This window comes from Sorex fumeus, unplaced genomic scaffold (assembly GCF_029834395.1).
Source record: "Sorex fumeus unplaced genomic scaffold, SorFum_2.1 ptg000033l, whole genome shotgun sequence".
NCBI classification, from domain to species: domain Eukaryota; kingdom Metazoa; phylum Chordata; class Mammalia; order Eulipotyphla; family Soricidae; genus Sorex; species Sorex fumeus.
The window spans coordinates 34,846,672-34,867,167 of record NW_026606090.1 but is presented as its reverse complement, the minus strand read 5'-3'; the positions used below and the strand labels follow the sequence as shown (position 1 = coordinate 34,867,167).

Sequence of the window (20,496 nt, the reverse complement as noted above, 5' to 3'; positions counted from 1 at the left end):
GATCATTGTACAACTGAAACTCAATCATGAAAGCTTTGTAACTGTGTCTCATGGTGATTCAATGGAAAAAAAAGAAATAAAAAGAAAGTCAACACAATGATTGATAATAAATAAATAAACTGTCACTGTCACTATCCTCCTGTTGTTCATCGATTTTTTTTCTCGAGCGGGCACAGTAATGTCTCCATTGTGAGACTTTGTTGTTGCTGTGTTTGGCATATCATATTGATTAATTAAAAAGGATTAATGTGATTATGGCTTGGTGTAGAGTTGAAGTATGGAAAGATGTAGAATGAAGGGGGAGGGGGGAGAGCAACTGGAATCATTCTATATCGAGGTGATGCCTCTTTTGGCCCAGGTGGTACCTGGGAGAGTGGGGGGAAGCCTTTAGATTTGGAATATATTCTCAAGTAAGGTAGACATGAGAAACAAATTAGATGTGTGTTATGAGATCATGGAAAAAGCAGAGGAAGAATCCAGGGATGAATAATGTCCTCCCCAAACTCATGTCTATTCAGAGTCTGTGGGTGTTCAGGTCTCAGCAGGGAAGATTACTTTATGAGGAGACCACAATGGATCAGAGTGGGCCCTGGATCATGTGAGGCCCGTCTTTAAAAGAGGAATGAGATTCCTCTGGAAAACAACAGGAGATGGAAAATCGTCTGAAAAGAGATGAGTAGTATGCTACAGACCTATGGGATGAGTTCAAAAGGAAAAGTACTAGAATTATTGGGTTACCCAAAGAACAGGAAGGAGAAATCTACGAAGAAACAATTGTTAAAGAAAAATTACAGATTAATTTCTCAGAGTTAAGAATAGAGGCACTGGGATCCAAGGGGCCCAAAAGGTCCCAGTGAAAACAGACCCAACTTGGAAAACTCCAAGACACATTGTATTCAGAATGATAAAAGCCAAAGATAGAGACAGAGCATTTAAAGCAGCAAGATCAAAAAAGGAACTGAGATACAAAGAAAAACCCATAAAATTCACAGATGATCTATCAAGTGGGACTCTACAAGGTAGAAGGAAATAGTGAGCTATAGAAAAAAACTCAATGAAATGAACACCTTGCTAAGAATAACCTATCCAGCCAGGTTATCATTCATATCTGAAGAGGAAATAGAGCTTCAGTGACAGGAAACACGTTGGGGCACTCATAGTCTTGAAGCCACACAAGACAAATGCCTCAGCAGTTGAAGTTGAATATGCTGTTCATTCTGGAACTTATAGCTACTCTCTACTAAGAACGGTTTGTTTACTTATATCCAACTAAGAAATTTTATACATTCACAATAATTAATGTTTCATTAATATATTTCATTAATTATATGTCTGACCAGGTGTCTTTTTAATCTATATTTAAAAAATTATTTCAGTGGACGGAAGGAGGTCATCCTTGTTGAGTTTACTGATCCGCTTGCATTTTGGATTTGTATAGTAGGTCTTTTTTCTGCTGCATGATTGCTTTTTTGTTCTTCCTTTGTATATGCTGGTCTTTTTGACTGTAGAGTATGGAGTATATTTTAAAAAGCCCTTGCTTTAAACATAGTTGGAGAAAAAAAACCCATATGATAATACTGTCACATCACTTATATATTTATTTGTTTTGGGCTTATTAATCAGATAATCCACTTCAAATAATAATGGTGCCTGAAAAAATTTTTTTTGAGTTCAGAATACAGATACAATCAAAGATGCATTTCCGGGGAAAATGACATTAGAGGTCTTGTTGTACCATCAAACTTGCTGCCCGAAGCCAATGAACATGGTGCTATATCTGGTGTCCAGGCGGACAATCGCCGCTTTCCAGCTGAAGACTGGTGAGTCTGTGTTATATCTTAGGTGGCTGACTGGAGGTTGGCTGGGTTTTGACTAGTCCTCTGGTGAGTCTGACTAATGGGTCTGCTTAGGCTCTGGGAGGAATGAGCACATAGCAAAGATGCCTGCCTTCGGCCCGTGTGCCTGCCTCCATGGGCCAGAGACTCTAAGTGATCTGATGTTGCTCTGCGGCTGTGTGTGGAAAACCCCTCCTGGAGGTTATAACAAAGGAGGAAGATGAGCGAATGTCTTGAGAGTATTTATTTTAAAAAAATTGTTTTTGAGGAGGGCATATTTGACTGTGCTCAGGGCTTACACCTGGCATTGCTCAAGGGGTCACTCCTAGCAAGGCTCGGGGGACCAGGGTGAATCCAGGTCAGCAAGACAAGTACCCTCCCTACTATCCTGTCTTTCCAGCCCCCACCCCTACTCCTTGACCTTTTGATGTACCCTGTTTTCGTTTTAATTTTCTTTTCTCACTTTGGACCTTGGAGACCCTCCATATGTGTAGTCCTTTTATCTTCCCAGTTGTTCCTTCTTTGAAATATTCCATACACGTCTATCTTATCTGTATTGTAAATGTTCTACAAGGTGTAACCCTGGGCTTCCTGAGGAGTAGGCTGGAATGTACAGTTAGTATGGTGGAGTGGTCCCCTTGCACAGAGGAATGAGGGCCCAATTGGTAAAGGGCTCTGACTGGGTATTTTGTTTATTTTGATCACACTTGTGCTGTGATAGCACAGCAAGTAAGGCATTTGCTTTGCATGTGGCCAACTCGGGTTCCATTCCTCTGTCCTCAGCGAGGCCGGCAAGCTACCAAGAGTATCCCACCTGCATGGAAGAGCCTGGCAAGCTCCCCGTGGCGTATTTGATATGCCAGAAACAGTAACAAGTGTCACAATGCAGACATTACTGGTGTCCTTTTGAGCAAATCAATGAACAATGGGAGGACAGTGCTACAGTGTTTTATTAATGTGGACACTTATGCAGTATCCATAATATTTATTAATTTAAAGGCAATCTTCCTTTTCTTAGGATAAATTACACGTTTCTACATCTATAAGTTTATCCAGATTCTCTCCTTAAATTTTTTTAAACTCTGTTCACTCTTATTAAATTTTAAAATTGTAAAATTTATCTGTAGCACCGTAGCACTGTCATCCTTTGTTCATCGATTTGCTTGAGCAGGCATCAGTAACGTCTCCATTGTGAGACTTGTTGTTACTGTTTCTGGCATATCAAATATGCCAGAGAGAGCTTGCCAGGTTCTGTCATGCACGCGAGATATTCTCAGTAGCTTGCCGGGCTCTCCGAGAGGGGCAGAGGAACCGAACCTGGGTCTGCTGCATGCAAGGCAAATTCCCTACAAGCTTACATACCTGTAAAAATATCTAGTTTTTTTTAAAAAAGTTTTTACATTATCACTGTATCACTGATTTACAATTTTTTGCAATTCCAGAAGTTTACCTCTATTAAATAAAATTCATATAAAATATATATATATATATATATATATATATATATATATGTCTTCTTTAACAATTGTTTCTTCATAGAATTTGCCTTCCTGTTCTTTGGGGACTCCAATAATTCTAATATTGTTCCTCTCGAACACGTTATATATTCCAAATGTGAGAGAAATAGAAATTATAAAGAGGGAATGACAAATGGCCATCATTATCAGAATGGGAGATTTCTGACTCGAGAATGGAGTGTGTGTGTGTGTGTGTGTGCATGTGCGTGTGTGCATGAGTGCACAGATGGTTGGTGAGGGGGCTCGTGGGGTGGTTCTGGGGACAGTGGTGGAGAAAAGCCGGCTCTCATGTTCAAATGATATGTCCATGAGAAGGATTAATAGCAGGAAAGCTCAGTGGCTAAATAAAAATGGCTTAAAAATAATGAGAATAGAATGGAATTTTAGCCAGGTTAAAAATTTCACCTCTACACATGTCCATTTACTCATAATGGGGTGGAATAAAAAAGAAATCTTTCATGCTTGTAAATGAAAGACCATTATTGTTTTTATTCAGGCAAACTATATTTTATACACTCATGACTATGGTCTATAAAATAGATAAGCAACTCATAAACAAATAAAAATTTATTTAAATCGTTTTATGTGATCACCCCATATTCAGTTACCAATCCCAGCTGGGACAGCAGCCTCCAGTTTAACAGACTCTACACTGGGGCACATGCAACATTCACAACAAGAAACATAAAAAAGGCATCGATAAGATGATAAATGTTGAAAATATATCAACAATCTTTTTGGATCATATTTCTAAATAACAAAACTAGAAATAAATCACATAAATAAAGATAAAAATCAAATATCTGCAGATTAAATAGCATGATGCTGGGCCAATAAGGAAATCAAAGGAGAAATTAAACTATTCCTGGAAATAAATAAGAACGAAGACACGACTTACCAGAAGACATGTAACAGCAAAAGCAATGCTAAGAGGGAAGTTCATAGAATACAGACTTACATCAGGAAATAATAAAATCTTGAACAATATAACCTCGAACCTTAAGGAACTAGAAGAACAAATGAAACTCAAAGCCTACCCCAAAGTCAAAATGGAAATATACAAAGTAGAAATAAAAAAAATTACCAAAGAGCAGCTTCTTTGTAAAAGATAAATAAGATTACACAATCTTTAGTAGGTTCATGGAAGATGAACACAGATACAAATCATCAACAAATACTAGTGAATAAAATTCAGCACTATACTCAGAGGCTCATACATCCCTATTATCCCTATTACATGATGTCTCCATGAAAAGTGTTAGTAGGAGTAAATCACCTGGGATTTATTACAAAAATGCAGGGATGGTTGAGTACATGAAAATCAATAAATGTAATATTTACATCAATGAAAACAAAGATTAAAAACCACATGATCAGATTAACAGATACAGAGAAAGACTGACAACATTCAATATCTATTTGTTTAAAAAATCTTTGGGGGCTGGAGCAATAGTACAGTGGGTAGGTAGTTTGCCTTGTACGCAGCAGACCTGGGTTCGATTCCCAGCATCCCATATGGTCCTCCGAGCATGCCAGGAGTATTTCCTGAGTGCAAAGCCAGGAGTAGCTCCTAGGCATCACTGAGTGTGACCCCAAAAGAAAAAAAATCTTTTGGCTAAATGTGAATAGAAAGAACATACTTTAACATAGTAAAAGCCATATACGACAGACCCACAGTTAACATAACTTAATGGTGAAAAGCAGGAAATTTTTCCAAAATCAGGCACTAGGCAAGGAAGGTCACTCTTACCACTATCATTCAACATAACACTGGAAATCCTAGCCATAAGGGAAGAAGAAATAAAAGGGAAACAAATTAGAAAAGATTAAGTATCAATATTTGCAGATGGCAGGTTAATAACCAGAGAAAGCTACAGACTTTACTAATGAACTACTAGAAATAAGACCAATAATGTTAAGTGTCAGTTTACAAAATCAATGCATAAAATCTGTTAATTTCTATTGCAAACAACAAACTAAAGGGGAAAGAAATTGAGAAAACAATCCCAGTTACAACTGTCTCAAAAAGACAGTTTTTGGACAGTATTTAGGAATAAAATTAGAAAAGAAGGCAAAAGACCTAACCATCAAACCTATGTCACTGCTAAAAGAAGTAGAAAAGACAAGGAACAGAAAGATATTCTGTGCTCATGGATTTGAAAACTTAGTGTCATTAAAAGACCATCATACCCAGAGCATTACACAGACTTAAAAGAAACTTAAAATTCCTATGGTATTCTTCTAGGAAACAGAACATACATTATGGAAATTTGCATAGAACCAGAAGAAATCTGCTAGTAAAAGCAATACTAGCAAAACGTTTGTAGGCATCCTGTTCTCTAACTTTAAATTATGACACAAATCTAGAGTCATTCAAATAAACACTGCTATTGGAATAAAAGTCAACCACAGACTGGTGAAATAGAGAATAGCTCGAAATCAAGCCTCACATGTATGAACATATACACAAACAAACACCAGATCAAAAAGCAGACAGAAAAAGTTAAATTTCTTCCATGAATGGTCCTGGGAAAACTGAATAAAACAGCAAAAGAATAAAACTGAATCTTTCTCTCACTCCATGAACATCAGTTGACTTGTTAACTTAAAATGGATTAAAGACGTGACACAAAACCATAACCTTCACTGAACTGAACCTAAGAAAGAACACTTCATGATATTGGTTTCTGTGCTGGTTTGGGTATGAATTCCAACAACAAGAAAAACAAAAGCAAAAATAAGTAAATGGGATTGCATTAAACTAAAAAGATTCTGCACAGCAAGAGAAACAAAAGAAATCCACTCTGGATAGGTGGAAATATCTGGATGCCATCTATTAACAAAGGGCTAACATATATATATATATATATATATATATATATATATATATATATATATATATATAGTAAAAGTAAAGTAAAGGCCCTTCCGTTGATCATCGATTTGCTCGAGCGGGCCCAGTAATGTCTCCACTGGAGACTTCGTTGTTACTGTGTCTGGTATATCGAATACTCTCGATATATATAAAGACTCAAAAAAATAAAAAATGGAGAGAAGAGTCTTCAGGAAGACATAGAGCTGGCCAGCAGAAGCCCCAGGCGCAGCAGGACTGAGGTTATATGAAAGGTGGGCATGGTGGGATTAAAGAGTTGTTACATACATTGCCTAGGTGGGCATGGTGTTGCGACAGTGTACCCAGAGACACATGAACATCTGTAATATGTGAACCAAGAACCAATGCTATTACAATTAATCATTTGTCTATTTAAAAGTGAGCCATCTTTTTATTGCTGAATTCTTGCTTATCATGCTATGAACTATATCTGTGAATAAAATTTTACTTTGACACAGTCACATTAATTTTGTTAATGTCTGCACAAATCCTAAATTATTTAGTATCTGATCTTTTACAAAAAAATGTGTGCAGACTTTTATTTTAACTATCAGTTTGTGGGAAAGAGTTAGATAAACATATACAAAGAACAGAACTGGCAAGACTGAAGGTAAGCCATGAATTAAAAAATAGATTCTGTTGGTTTCTAATAGAGATGTGTGTATGTGTATGTGTTTGTGTGTGTGAGTGTGTGCGTGTGTGTGTATAAATGGGCTAACTCACTGACAATGTAATAATAATAATTAACCAATGAAAATAACAGAGCTAGAATCCAACATTATATCATTCATATTTTTTTTCGGGGGTTACTACTGGCTCCTGCACTCAGGAATCAATCCTGGTGGTGCTTGGAGGACCATATGGGATGCTGGGGATTGAATTCAGGTTGGCCGCATGCAAAGCAAATAATTCCCCCCCCCCCCCCACTTTGCTATCCTTCTAGCTCTCATCCACATTTTTTAAAAACACAAAATGAAAACTATAATATTAGATCAAAACAGAGCACTGTTTCGATACCAGAGTTTGGATATAAGATGTCTACAAATAAGTTTTACAATAGCAATAGGTAAGGATGGACAATTCACACAGGAAAAAGTCAATAATCAAATTCAAAAGCGGGTAAGTAAAAATTAAAATAATAACATCAATTTTTCACAATCAGGTAATATGGTAAAAACAATACTGAACACTGGCAAAGATCTGCATGAGTGTACCCTTGGAACACAGTTTGAAGTACATATGAATCATAATGTCTTCAACACCACAGCACTTGTGCACTTGTGCGAAGTCTCAGAGAAAGGGAGAGAGGAGAGACGTTCACTAATGGGTGGTGAAATATTTTAAAAAATTAAACTATAAACCACCACATAACCTGACCAAAAATGCTTGATTAAATAAATTCAGTAAATTCACATTATGAAATATTTTTGCTAATATTAAGAATAATAAAAACGTTTCTACATATTTTACTTGGGAATATCGCCAAATATACTGTGTTAAGAGAAATTTTTAAAAAATCAAATTTCAGAATGGAGTTTGCCATTGTGATATGAACATGATTTAAATAATTCACGCTGGAAAGTTGGGGTATTACTATTTAGCATACTTTTAATATTTATGAACTACAGATATCTGGGACAGGCCAGTTTCTACAAAGTATTCTTTGCCTTGCACGCAGCCGGCCCGGCCGAGCCGGGTTCGATTCCTCCGCCCCTCTCGGAGAGCCCGGCAAGCTACGGAGAGGATCTCGTCCGCATGGCAGAGCCTGGCAAGCTACCTGTGATGTATTCGATATGCCAAACACAGTAACAACAAAGTCTCCAATGGAGACGTTACTGGGCCCGCTCAAGAAAATCGATGAACAATGGGAGGACTGTGACAAGAACAAAACTTCATATGCACATACAGGTACACAACGCAAAGGGGAAAATGACTGAAGTGATACACACACCAAACTTTAAACAGTAATCCCTAGAAAGGTAAATATGGTCTGAGAGTACAAAAAATCTGGATGAGGGTGCCAGGAGCTCTCATAGTTTCTTTTGTTTGTATAATCTTATCTTTATAATGAGTATGTTTTAGTTGTATGGTTAAAAAGTGAAGTGGTTAGGCTCATTTATAATTTAAATATTTCATGGCTGATATTTTTGTATGCTTGTCTTAGAAAATATGCAATATAGAACATATGGAAATACTTTTCAAGTACTAGAAAATGTTTTAAGCTTATACAATAAACACCAAGCGAAATTAAATATTGCATGCCCTCAATTCTCAATTCTAAGATATTGATTTTAAGGTACATCATTAATTTAGTAAGTTTTTCAGAAAAATAAGACATATCATTATATCAAACAGATAAAATTGATTGCATTTATATCTCATAAATGTTTTCAGATTAAAATGACAACTATAATACTCATCACATTTTCTAGAAAATATGGAAGTGCAGGTAGAATTGCAGGCTTGGCTGTCTTTGATGAATATAAGTTTGCAAGAGGTGACTATCAGATGTATACACCTCTGGCTGGGATATTTACAGAAGAAAAGGTAATCAAGGGTAAACCCATTGGTCTATAAAAATCAGCGTGCAAACATTACATAATCCTTTTGAGTTGCAAAAGAACTCACCTTATTTGGGAAGGGAAATTTGGTTGCTTCCACTTTGCTGGGTGCTTGAATAGCTGAAAGGGGTGGAAGCCAGGTCATCTCCTAGGGGAAAACATACAATATTGTAATTCAGACGGAATTCAGGCTAGTAGCATGTAAAGCAGCCCTTAGAAGACATAAAAGAATTGGGAATAAACAAGATTAGAAAGAAAGTTTTTTCAGCGGGAGGTACGCAAAACCAACTTTTATGATACTTTCCCCCAATTTTACCAACGCTTGATTCTGTGGCTCACCCCATGTCCCGTGTAGTGCTCAAAAAAGATTCCCAGGGCTCCGTTATTTTCACTTACACCTAAGTTCCCGGAGTAAAGAGAAAACCTACGAGTAAACGCACCATGGCAAAAGCAAAGGGGGTTGTTTCTTTTGGACTCGATCCCACAAAAAATCATAGGGTGTTTCTGAAGGAACACACAAAGAACTCTTAACCCTTAGGGATCTTTATTAGAAGATTTATTTTATTAGAACTGCATTTTAGTCTGAGTTTTGAAAAATCCCCACACATCACTTTGGTTCTCATAAAAATGTCATTCACAGAGAAGTGAAAAAACAAATCACACATGAAACAGTCCTGTCATTTTTATGACCCCCTTTATGATGACAATGTCAGCTCAATGTGCAATAATCCATCACATGCTCTTTGACATACACTCTCACTAAACTTTGTGAAAGAGGGGTGAAGGGCAATTCTTTCATTCACTTCCTTTATTCTTCAGGATCACCTCCTAGATGATATTTGCATTTCTTAAATGATCACAAATTAAATGAATTTCTCATTACCAGAAAGCGGACTTGGAGGTTACAAATAGATTCTGAGCCCTACTTCTTGATTTTCCTTCCACATTCAAACCTAAGCTTTCATAAAAGTTGGAGTAGATTCATATGAAGAAAAATGTGACATTCTCTTTCCATAAAAATACTTTCTCACATCCTTTGGGGGCTGGGGCTTGGGGAGTGAAGGGGATTCTGCCTCCTTCAAGAATCTCCCTTAACTCTTCTGTACCAGTGACTTCAAGGTACAAATTCTTACAGGGACAAGGGGAGAGCGAGAGTGTCCAGATCTACTCTGGAAGGATTTACTGACTGCATGTAAATCATACTCACCACAAACCTCATGTAATCACATAAATCATCACTGACCACAAACCTACTTGTAGAGGTGGGTTGAGTTCATGGACCTCTGGACTTTCCCAATTCTGATATTATGCAGGGGATTCTTCTATAAAGCAAAGGGAGGATCCAGGATCCAGGAACCCTCGATGTTCCTTTTCCCCTCCCATTTCTGCTCCATGAATATCTGTCCACACCACTCTGCTTCTATCCTGCTGTCCTTTGAGAAGTTTTCTAAGCAGGATTGCCAAATTTGTGGTCAGAGTAGCATTTTGTGCTAGACTCCACGATGGCTTTCAACATGCTCCCAATTATTCACCTAGTCCAGAACTGGCCAAATCTTACTGGGATTGTCACTACCCAACTGAAGCTTTGAAAACCACCTTTTCCAAATTCCTAACTCTATCCCTTTCTACAGCTTCACTTTCCATAGAGTCTCTCTTGTTATGGGGTTCTGATTTTTCTCCTTGACCTCCATGTGTTTTTACTGGAAAAAGCCTCAACTATTTCACAGGAGATATTTCAAAAACAATTACATAACAAGTGAAATGATTATTCCATCCCTGTTTTATTCATTATCCAATGTGTCCCTGAGCTCATCCATTAAAGATGATCCACTTGGCCTCTTCTTTTATAGTTGCTCTTTTACTCATCATAGTCTGTATGATATTTCAGAACCAAAATTCATAAATACAAAGTATTTAAGATTAGACATCAGATGTGTACATTCAACCTCAATTTGACCTTGTCAATTCTGTATCAATTATTTCTGGATAATGTACATGAGAATGTCTTTCACATATACATTTTGTGCTTGACAACTCTCCAAAATGTCCTTGAAGATAATCCATTTATATCTATCTGATGCGACTCAATCAGAAATGAATCAAAATGTCTACAAAAGTACAGATAATTATGAAAATGCTAAGAAGTTGGACTGGAGCGATAGCACAGCGGGTAGGGCGTTCGCCTTACAAGCGGCCAACATGGCCGACCCGAGTTCGATTCCTCCGCCCCTCTCGGAGAGCCCGGCAAGCTACCGAGAGTATTCGATATGCCAGACACAGTAACAACAAAGTCTCCAATGGAGACGTTACTGGGCCCGCTCGAGCAAATCGACGATCAACGGGAGGGCCTTTACCTTTACCTTTACCTTTACCTAAGAAGTTAAGAGATTTTCTGTACTGCAACAGCAGTTGAAATTGCCATATTGGGAGTTGCCTCTAAACAGACATAGCTACCTCTAGCCATAGTTTAACTTGGACCTCCCTGGACCATCTGAATCCAGGATGCTTTGCACATGCCCGAAGTCTTCCCAATTACAGCAATGTTGACTTGCTTTTCTTTGTGCCACATTTTCCAAATACCCATCAACACTTGTCCCCTTTGTTGCAGTTACTTGTTTATATATCTGTTACTTGTTTATAGAGTTGTGCAACCTTTTAGCCTTTGATGAGACCTAAAAGGCCCTCCCATTGATCGTCGATTTGCTCGAGCGGGCCCAGTAACGTCTCCATTGGAGACTTTGTTGTTACTGTGTCTGGCATATCGAATACTCTCGGTAGCTTGCCGGGCTCTCCGAGAGGGGCGGAGGAATCGAACTCGGGTCGGCCATGTTGGCTGTGTGCAAGGCAGACGCCCTACCCGCTGTGCTATCGCTCCAGCCCTACAAGGCTGAAATTTTATCTGGTGAGCCTAGTACCTAACACAAAGTTTATAACAGAATGGGTATTCAATATATATGTATATATACACACACATATATATATATATACACGCATATGTATATATATAAACAAATGTTGACTGAATAATGTCCCCACCTTTCTTTTATGACCTGAATGACCACCTAACCACATTCTCTATTCCTACCTTGAATCACTTTAATAGCATCCTAATTAATTATCCTTCTTTTATCATTATTAGTTATCTGATACAGTTCTGGACTAGCTTATTTTTCCAAAGTGTAGATGTAATTAAAAACCTTCACATCTCTAAAATTTTTGAGTACTATCCCATAGATAACAAAGATGAAAGCAACAATCCTGTTGATGCTTTATAATTTTCAGGGTAGTCACAGCCATTTTCTCTTTACATCCAGCCTTTAAAGCAATTGTCACTACCTCCTTATGGGAGGTGAAGAGGTAGAAAAGATGAATTAATTTGTTCAAGTTCACTCAGTCATAAATATCACAGCTAAAGTTTGCATATTGAGCACCTGGGTCAGTACTAGTTTCTCATTATATCGCATCTTCCCTCAGAGATTAAGTGTTCAAAATCTTCTACAAGGTTCTTGCTTTCCATATTGTGCTTATTTAGTAATCTGTACCAGCTATTCATGAAATAAAATACTTTAATTTACTTATATTATGTCTGTAATATGAGAATGCTCCTTTCTACACACTCTTTGGATCTCTGTTAAGACTCATTATCTGTGTCATGGGAACTTTGTTGCTGCTTCTTCTGTTTCAATCCACCATAATTTCTTTCTCATATTTTTCCAAAACATTTTTCTTTCTCTAGAGATATTTTTTATATTGTTTTTATGTGCATATACCTCAATCTGAAACCAACTATTTCTGCTTTTTCTGATACTCTTCCCTCAATGTAGAACAAATCATAGTTAACACTAAATAACACATTTACTAGTAATCTCTTTCAAGTACATTTGCATTTATAAGACATCATCCTTTAAAGAAGGACTGAAAATTCCTTCCAAAGCAGAATAGTGACTACTTATCTTTGCATAAAATGGGGCAGCTTATGGATTAAGTGTTCAATATAAACTTACTGAACTGAATTGAATTCCCGTATTTCAATGAAAAATTGCTCTTAATGTTACTTTAGAAAAGTATTTTCATGCAATTTTTTCCACCTAATGAATCCTGTTAAATTGAAGAAGAAATAGTAAAGACAAAATGGTGCTTAAAACATTCAAATTGATTAAAATTGCCCAAGACTAAGATTTATTCATAACACTTAAACATATTTGTTTTTAATCAACGTACAATTACATAAATGATATCATGTTAACATTTTCAATTGGGACTGAATGGAATTATTAAGGCCAAATAAACTATTTCCATAACTTTCTATCACTAGATCAGTGTGTGAGGTCACCTCCTAGCAAGCTGAGTTATTTCAGGCTGTAACCAGTCATGCCTCACCAAGTCTGCTGGTATCTTAGAATGAGAGGAAATGGGAATATTAACTATGTCATGGCTTAGTCATCAGGGTCACTATATACTGAGTACAGCAGGGTTCCATTATGCTAAATCATCTAACGAAAGAAGCACTGATTAATTTAAAGGCAAGTTTCAGAACTCCTCTTTTGAAAATGAGAAATATAATTTCTTTCTCAATTTTACTGGAAATCTAAGATGAGTGAATACACGGGGAAGTAATACAAGAATAATGTTCTATATAAATGTAATATGTAGTTCAACTGGCAATATTGATACAAACTATATGCTACTAAAACAGAGTTATTTAAAAAGATTATTATGATTCCTTACTATTATCTGTACTTTTCACTGAAGAAAGTAAAGCTGGAAAACTGTAAACTGTCCTCCCGTTGTTCATCGATTTGCTCGAGCGGGCCCAGTAACGTCTCTATTTTTGAGACTTGTTGTTATGTGTTTGGCATATTGAATACGTCACGGGTAGCTTGCCACGGCGGGCTCTCTGAGAGGGGTGGAGGAACTGAACCCGGCTCGGCCGGTCTGGCTGTGTGCAAGGCAAATGCCCTATCACTGTGCTATCGCTCCAACCCTGAAGAAAGTATCCCAAGATATTTTCATGGGAACAGAACACTGGCAAAATAATAGCAGTGCGATAATCTTTGATTTTAATAGTATTTAATTTGTACCTCATTTATTCTAGTAGAATTTTTTAAAGTGTTCATTCAAAAGTAAAAATGATCATTTTCTGCTAATTCTTTTACTTCCCCTCACATTATGTCCTTAATGGGGAAGGATGCTACTCCACTGCAAAGCCACTGACCCCAGTAACCGTGTCCACTATCCACTGGCCCTTACCCCTCATCTCTGTCCATGCTCCTGATCTTCCTCAACTCTAGTTTCCTTCATCACCTCAATGTTCCTACTTCTCCCTGTGACTGTGCTTTAGCGAGATCCTCCACCGGCAGGAAGAAACATACAATGTTTAAATCCAGTTAATCCAAAGTTTAGGCAGCCACTTTTTGAACTTAGACACTTTCCTTGCACTTCTTAAATTGATCTTCCTTCTTCCCTTCTTGATTTTCTGGTCATTTGGTAATAAAGTTCCCGCCTATTCTCCAACACTTGAGAGATCTTTGGTTTTAAGCATTGGCTCCTAAAACATTTCGATTCTACAGTTTGTGGTATTAAGAATCAACAAAGAGCGGGTTTTCAGTGAATAATGTCAATGCGTTCAAAGTTGAGCATATTGTTGAGGAGAAAAAAACGTCTCCCAGGCAAGGCCTCTGTGCAGAGCACACATTCTACATTATTCCTGAATAGAGGCGACTCTCTGGGTGCCTCAGCTTCCTTCCTACCTTAAAGATGTGCACATGAGGGTCACAGGGGTGTCTAAACTCTGCCAGTTGGATTGAACATGTGAGTGCATGCTTGTGTGTGTCTGTGCGCATGTGTGCACACGAGTGTGTGTGTGTGTGTGTGTGTGTGTGTGTGTACATGTGTGCCCTGCAACGGAAGGGCAGCCTGTCTTGGGGAAGTTGTGCCCGTTGCCCTGAGCTGTGGGCATAGACCATGTCTGACTTGGATCTGCAATAAAACGGCTGAGGCTGAACATGAATGAGTAATAAATGCAACTAATTTAATGTTAGGCAGACGTTGGGTATTTTGGGTCTTTATTCAGAAGCCGAGTGATGCCTCTATGACCAAAAACTGCTGTACGAATTTAACTCTCGTTCATATTAATTTCCCAGTATAAAACTCGTTCAGTTAATGCATTGTTTCTCTTCAATTGAAGTTTCTCAGAACCTTTCCAGGATTTTCAATAAGAAATGACTCCCTGAATCCAGCCTAATCAGTCCCTTCTCCTAAATACCTAGTTACCCAAAGGACATTTTTCATGGTGATTTTGATTATTTCTTAAATCAGTTGAAAAGTCATTTCTTTTTATTGCGTGCATGTATGTGTTCCCAAGTGAAATGATAGGTAGTTAAATGGGGTGGAGAATATCGTATCCACCGAGTGCCCAACCTCAAGTTCCATATGCCACTTTCACAGGGCGGTGGAACACATGGTGAGTCTCTACTCTCATGCCTACACTGAGATTGACCATGAACCCATGAACCAGTAATTTCAAGGCAAGGGGCCTTTTATCTGCGCTCTCTCTCTCTCTCTCTCTCTCTCTCTCACACACACACACACACAAACACACGTTTGCTCTCGCTCTCTGTTGGTCTCTCACACATGTCTGCTCTCTCTCTCTCATGTCTTCCTATAGCAGTCTGTCTCAGTCATTGTAATAGAAACGTTTTATGTTTTATCTTAGACAGTTACTACGGATCTACCAGCCCAGCTTTAAAGATTCATGTTTTTTTTTTAACTAAGATTTTCTTTTCTTTTTCTTTTTTAATGAATCACTTGTGAGATAGTTACAGACTTACAAACTTTCATGATTACGTTTCAGTCGTACAATGATTGAGCACCCATCCCTCCACCAGTGTCCATTCTCCGCCACCAATGTTCCTAGTATCCCTCCCATCACCCCCTCCCATAACCTCTCCCCCACCCTGCCTACATTCCCTCTTTCTCTCTCTCTCTCTCTCTCTCTCTCTCTCTCTCTCTCTCTCTCTCTCTCTCTCTCCTTTTGGGTGTTAAGGTTTGCAATACAGGTACTAGGCAGCCATCAGGTTTGGTCCATCGTCTACTTTTAGCATGCATCTCCCATCCTGAGCAAGTCCTCCAAGCATCATTTACTTACATCATTCTCTATTCCCGCTGCATTCTCCCCCAGCATGTGAGGCCGGCTTCCGAGCTGTGGAGACTGCACTCATTTGTGGAATATAAAGTAATATAGCACTGTATCACTGAAGCACTGTCCTCCCGTTGTTTGATTTGTTCGAGCAGGCACCAGTAACATTTCCATTGTGAGATTTGTTACATTTTTGGCACATAGAATGTGCCATGGGGAGCTTGCCAGGCTTTGCCATGCGGGCAGGATACTCTCAGTAGCTTGCCAACCTTTCCGAGAGGGATGGAGGAATCGAACCTGGGTTGGCCATGTGCAAGGCAAATGCCCTACCTACTGTGCTATTGCTACATAATGGAGATTTGCTTGAACGGGCCTAGAAACATTGTGAGACTTGTTACTGTGTTTGGCATATTGAATACAACACAGGTAGCTTGACAGGCTTTGCCATGCAGGAGAGATACTCTCAGTAGCTTGCTGGGCTCTCTGAGAGGGGTGGAGAAATCGAATTCAGGTTGGCCGTGTTGGCTGCATGCAAGGCAAAAGCCCTATCTGCTGTGCTATCACTCCAGCCAATAGGGAAATATAACAATTTTCACAAATTTTCTTCTTCTGAAGTATTTTTTGATAATTCCATTAACAACTTAATGGTAACAGCAATATAGAATAAATTTTGGGAGCCTTTTAAGAGGGCAGGCTTGGGATGGGGTCGGGAAATGGGGACAATTAAATGGATGCAACAAGGGCGTCATGTTCAACTCTGTAAAGCACAGTGTGCAAGAAAGTGGAAAAACTAAACACAGAGAAAAAAACCTCACTACTTGCTCAAGTGACCCTGGTCCCAGCAGTTGGTTTCTGTTCTGCTGCCATCAAGAACTCTGCAGTCATCATTTTCTATCCCCTACCGCTGCCCCCCAGGGTAGAATGTTTACTTCCCACCCTGCTCTGAGTTTTTCTGTTGTAACACTGTTTTATTCCAACTTTCTCATCTCTTCATTCTCTCTCATCTTAGCCCTCTCTGAAGTTACCTTTCTCCTGTATGTGTGGTCTGAGGCTGATTTTAACCTCTATGTGGTATGGTGAGTTTCCCTTTCAAGTATTATCGCTATCATTAACTTTTTAAACCCCTGATAGATTATAAGCTCTTTGAGGAAAGGAATATTGTCACATAATTCTCTTATGACAACCTGATACAATGGATAAAATTCATTTGATCTCTGGTTCCTGCCCATAAAATGGTGACAATAATAAATTATACTCGTCCTACAAAATACATTGGGCTGTCACCAGGTTCAAGAGAGATTAAAGTGCTTCTATTTCCTTTCAGCAAGGCCTTTTTCTGCTGCCAACTCAGGTCTGACAAAGGACCACAGTGAACCAGAATATTTTTGTGCTCAGAAAGTTCTCTTCTTGAAATAACCCATTGGATTCTGTGACTCATGAATACAACTGTAAAATGCAGAGAGGATCTTTCTGTGTGGCAGTGGGTGCTGCAGATCAGAGCACTATTTTGTCTCCCCATCAGAATAATCACTCAGCTTTTCAGTTCCTTCACACATATTATTTATGTTATGACATTCTTATCAGATAAGTGCCACCGCTGACAGAGCATGGTAATTTTTATTATACTGCAGAGCCTGGAAATGCCAGCAGTGAATGGCGCCAACTGGAGTACTCTCTCTGGTGAAGTGGATGCTTCTGCATGCCCGACTCACCTCCAGAAAAAAATGGGGGGAGGCCAGTCCTGCCAAGGAGCGGGGAGAGCACCTTTAGACTGTCATTTGCCTCTGGGTCTGAACAGTCCAGGCTCAGAATTGAAGGCTGCGAATTTTTTTTTCTACAACCAAGAGATCACAGTCACTGGGCTCCCCAAATTCCAGGTAATTTATTTTCTCTAAAATTCATTATCCTCTAATCATAGAAGCAGCAATAGCTTAAAAAATCATTCTAAATATGGTGCATTCAAGACCACTGATAGTAATAGCAAGTGGTACTTTTTTTTCAGTTTGAAATATTATTTTTATTAAATCACCATAAGAAAAACTCTTAAAAATTTTTCCATGATCGTGTTTCAGTCGTACAATGTTTCAACTGTCCCTGCACCAGTACACATGTTTTCCACCATCAATGTCCCCAGCAACTGCTATTTCGGATTTGAACTCACTACTCATGGAAGCTTTTTTAAAATTTTTTTATTTCATTTTATAAAGTAGTTCACAATATTTAATTCATTTAATATTCAAATACCAATCCTTCCCACCACCATATTTTGGATGCTTCCATCCCAAACCCCAACCCCTGCCCCACAGCAGAACTGAAATAAAATATTTTGTACTGATTGTTATGAAAAACCACTGAAAATGCTACAAAAAAGTTTCCTTAGAGGAAAGAGTGTGGGGATTGTTGTATTTCACCCAGGGGCCATTAAGCCCTTCTATAAGAGATCATTAACATGTTGTTAAAGGTTGAGCCTTGTGAGCCTTATGTATGTATATATATGTATATATATGATTTATTTCCTTTTAAGATTGGTTGCCTCCTACTTTGAACCCCATAAAACTTGGCGCAGTTCTCTTGGCGTATGGGGTGTGTGGTATGAAGTATTGCCGCGCGGTTCAGGAATAGGTTCACTCGTGGGTGAGGCTTGGCCTGAGGGTGTGGGGAATGGCCATGAGCCTGGTGGCAGCTGGGTTCTGGAGGCTTTAGGCTGCCAGGGCTGGATACCTTGGGTTGGGGAGGGACTCACCTGCCCCCTCCAGGGTGCCCTGAATGAAACAACCTGGTGGGGGTTCAGTGGCATGGCTATGGTGAGTGTCGTGTTATATTCCCTTCCGGGAGTGAAGTGCTTCTAGCTGTGACTTCGAGTTGTTGTGACACCACATTCCCTTACTCTATTTTTCATAGTATAGCCAATTACAACTAAGTAAACAACCAACTAACCCTGCAACAACAATCTCCAACAATCATGCTGAAGCCTTATATCAAACTGAAAATCCAGTCATCTAGATGACTGGAACTCTAACTGATCTACACAGGGAATCTCCAAGAACTGTACTTGTAGTTATACTTTGGGGTGTCATCTGACCCCCTTTTCTCATATCGAGAAAGTGAAACTGCAAGTGCCAAGCTTAACGTTATTGCGATCTACTGCTCTCCATGGGGCCAATCACCAGTGGGTAAAATATGTGCTGTGCAGGTAAAGATTAATGAAATCAAATCAAGAAGCAGCTCTCAGTTGGGGTTCCACAGATGGGGAGGCAAGGAAAACTTGTGCAAGATTCAAAAACAATCTGAGCACATGGCAGGAAGGTAAGTATCGGGCACAGCAACCCAAAGTGAGCCTCCGACGGCCTGTGTGCATTCACACTGCCATGGGGCCAGAAGGTTTCCAGTTCTGAAAGAGCTGAGGCCACACATATTATTCCCTTCCATCCCACAGAGTGCACCTCATTCCAAGACAGCCTATCCAGTGCACCGAAGGGCACCTTCCACCCCCTGTATCCTGCATCTCTGCACAGCAGGTATGCTCCACATGAAGAAGGATGAGAGCCTTGATTTGAATTAAGACACAACTGCCACCCTTAGCATTTCCATTCACACAAGGGCCAGAAAGTATCTTGGGGGTCCAAACCCCGCCCTGCGGGTATGACACTGTGGACCTGTGAGCCACACAGCTGATTGGTGGGTGAGGTCTAGCTGCATGCGCCAGTGGGCTTTAGTCCACCAGTGAGTTCTGGCTCCCCGGCAGCCTGGTGGCGAGCAGCACAGCTACAGGGTGCACACCCAGGAGAGCACCCAGGAATGTGACCACAACTTAAGTGTACATCACTGCTGGACCTCAAACATCCTGTAGGCAAGCACAACAGTTGCATGGGCGGGCCCTGGCCAGCAAGTGTGTGTGGCTGTGATCCATGCAATGACTCATCATCAGAGGGGACGGAGGGGAGATCACTACCATCAGAGGGCAGGGAGGGGAGACCATCATCATTAAAGGTAAGGGGAAACTTTTTTCATGCTAAATCCCTTTAGTTTGAAAATTTTATTCTCAATGAAGTTTTCTTTTCCAATTTTCTTTTGGTGCTGGAAGACGGGTACACTCTTACTCTCTGTTTTCATGCTTTAAGGTCTAGCTATTTACTTGAAAACTTTTGGACAAACGGAAAACATCAATTTCTAAAATTCCTTCTAAAATATATTTGGCTTTCAAAGTTTACTTTAAGTGTTTTACAAAACATAAATTTGAAAGGACATAAGGACATATGCATACCTACATTCATTGTACTTAGTACAACAGTCAAAATATGGGAACAATCTAAATGGCCAAATAGCTCAAGATATTGTGGTATATATACACAATGCTGGAGCGATAGCACAGCGGGTAGGGCGTCTGCCTTGCACGCAGCCAACATGGCCGACCCGAGTTCGATTCCTCTGCCCCTCTCGGAGAGCCCGGCAAGCTACCGAGAGTATCTCGCCCGCACGGCAGAGACTGGCAAGCTCCCTGTGACGTATTAGATATGCCAGACACAGTAACAACAAAGTCTCCAATGGAGAC

General features: G+C 39.3%; 1 protein-coding gene across 2 annotated transcripts in view; it reads right to left on the bottom strand.

Annotated features, from left to right (window-relative positions):
* Positions 1 to 20,496, bottom strand: part of AFF3 (ALF transcription elongation factor 3) — a 601,777-nt gene that overhangs the window by 203,244 nt on the left and 378,037 nt on the right. For both annotated transcript variants that reach the window (XM_056116650.1, XM_056116651.1), the window contains exon 7: positions 8,874 to 8,954. In XM_056116650.1, the coding sequence (XP_055972625.1) occupies positions 8,874 to 8,954 (81 nt within the window). The remainder of the gene's footprint in view (positions 1 to 8,873; positions 8,955 to 20,496) is intronic.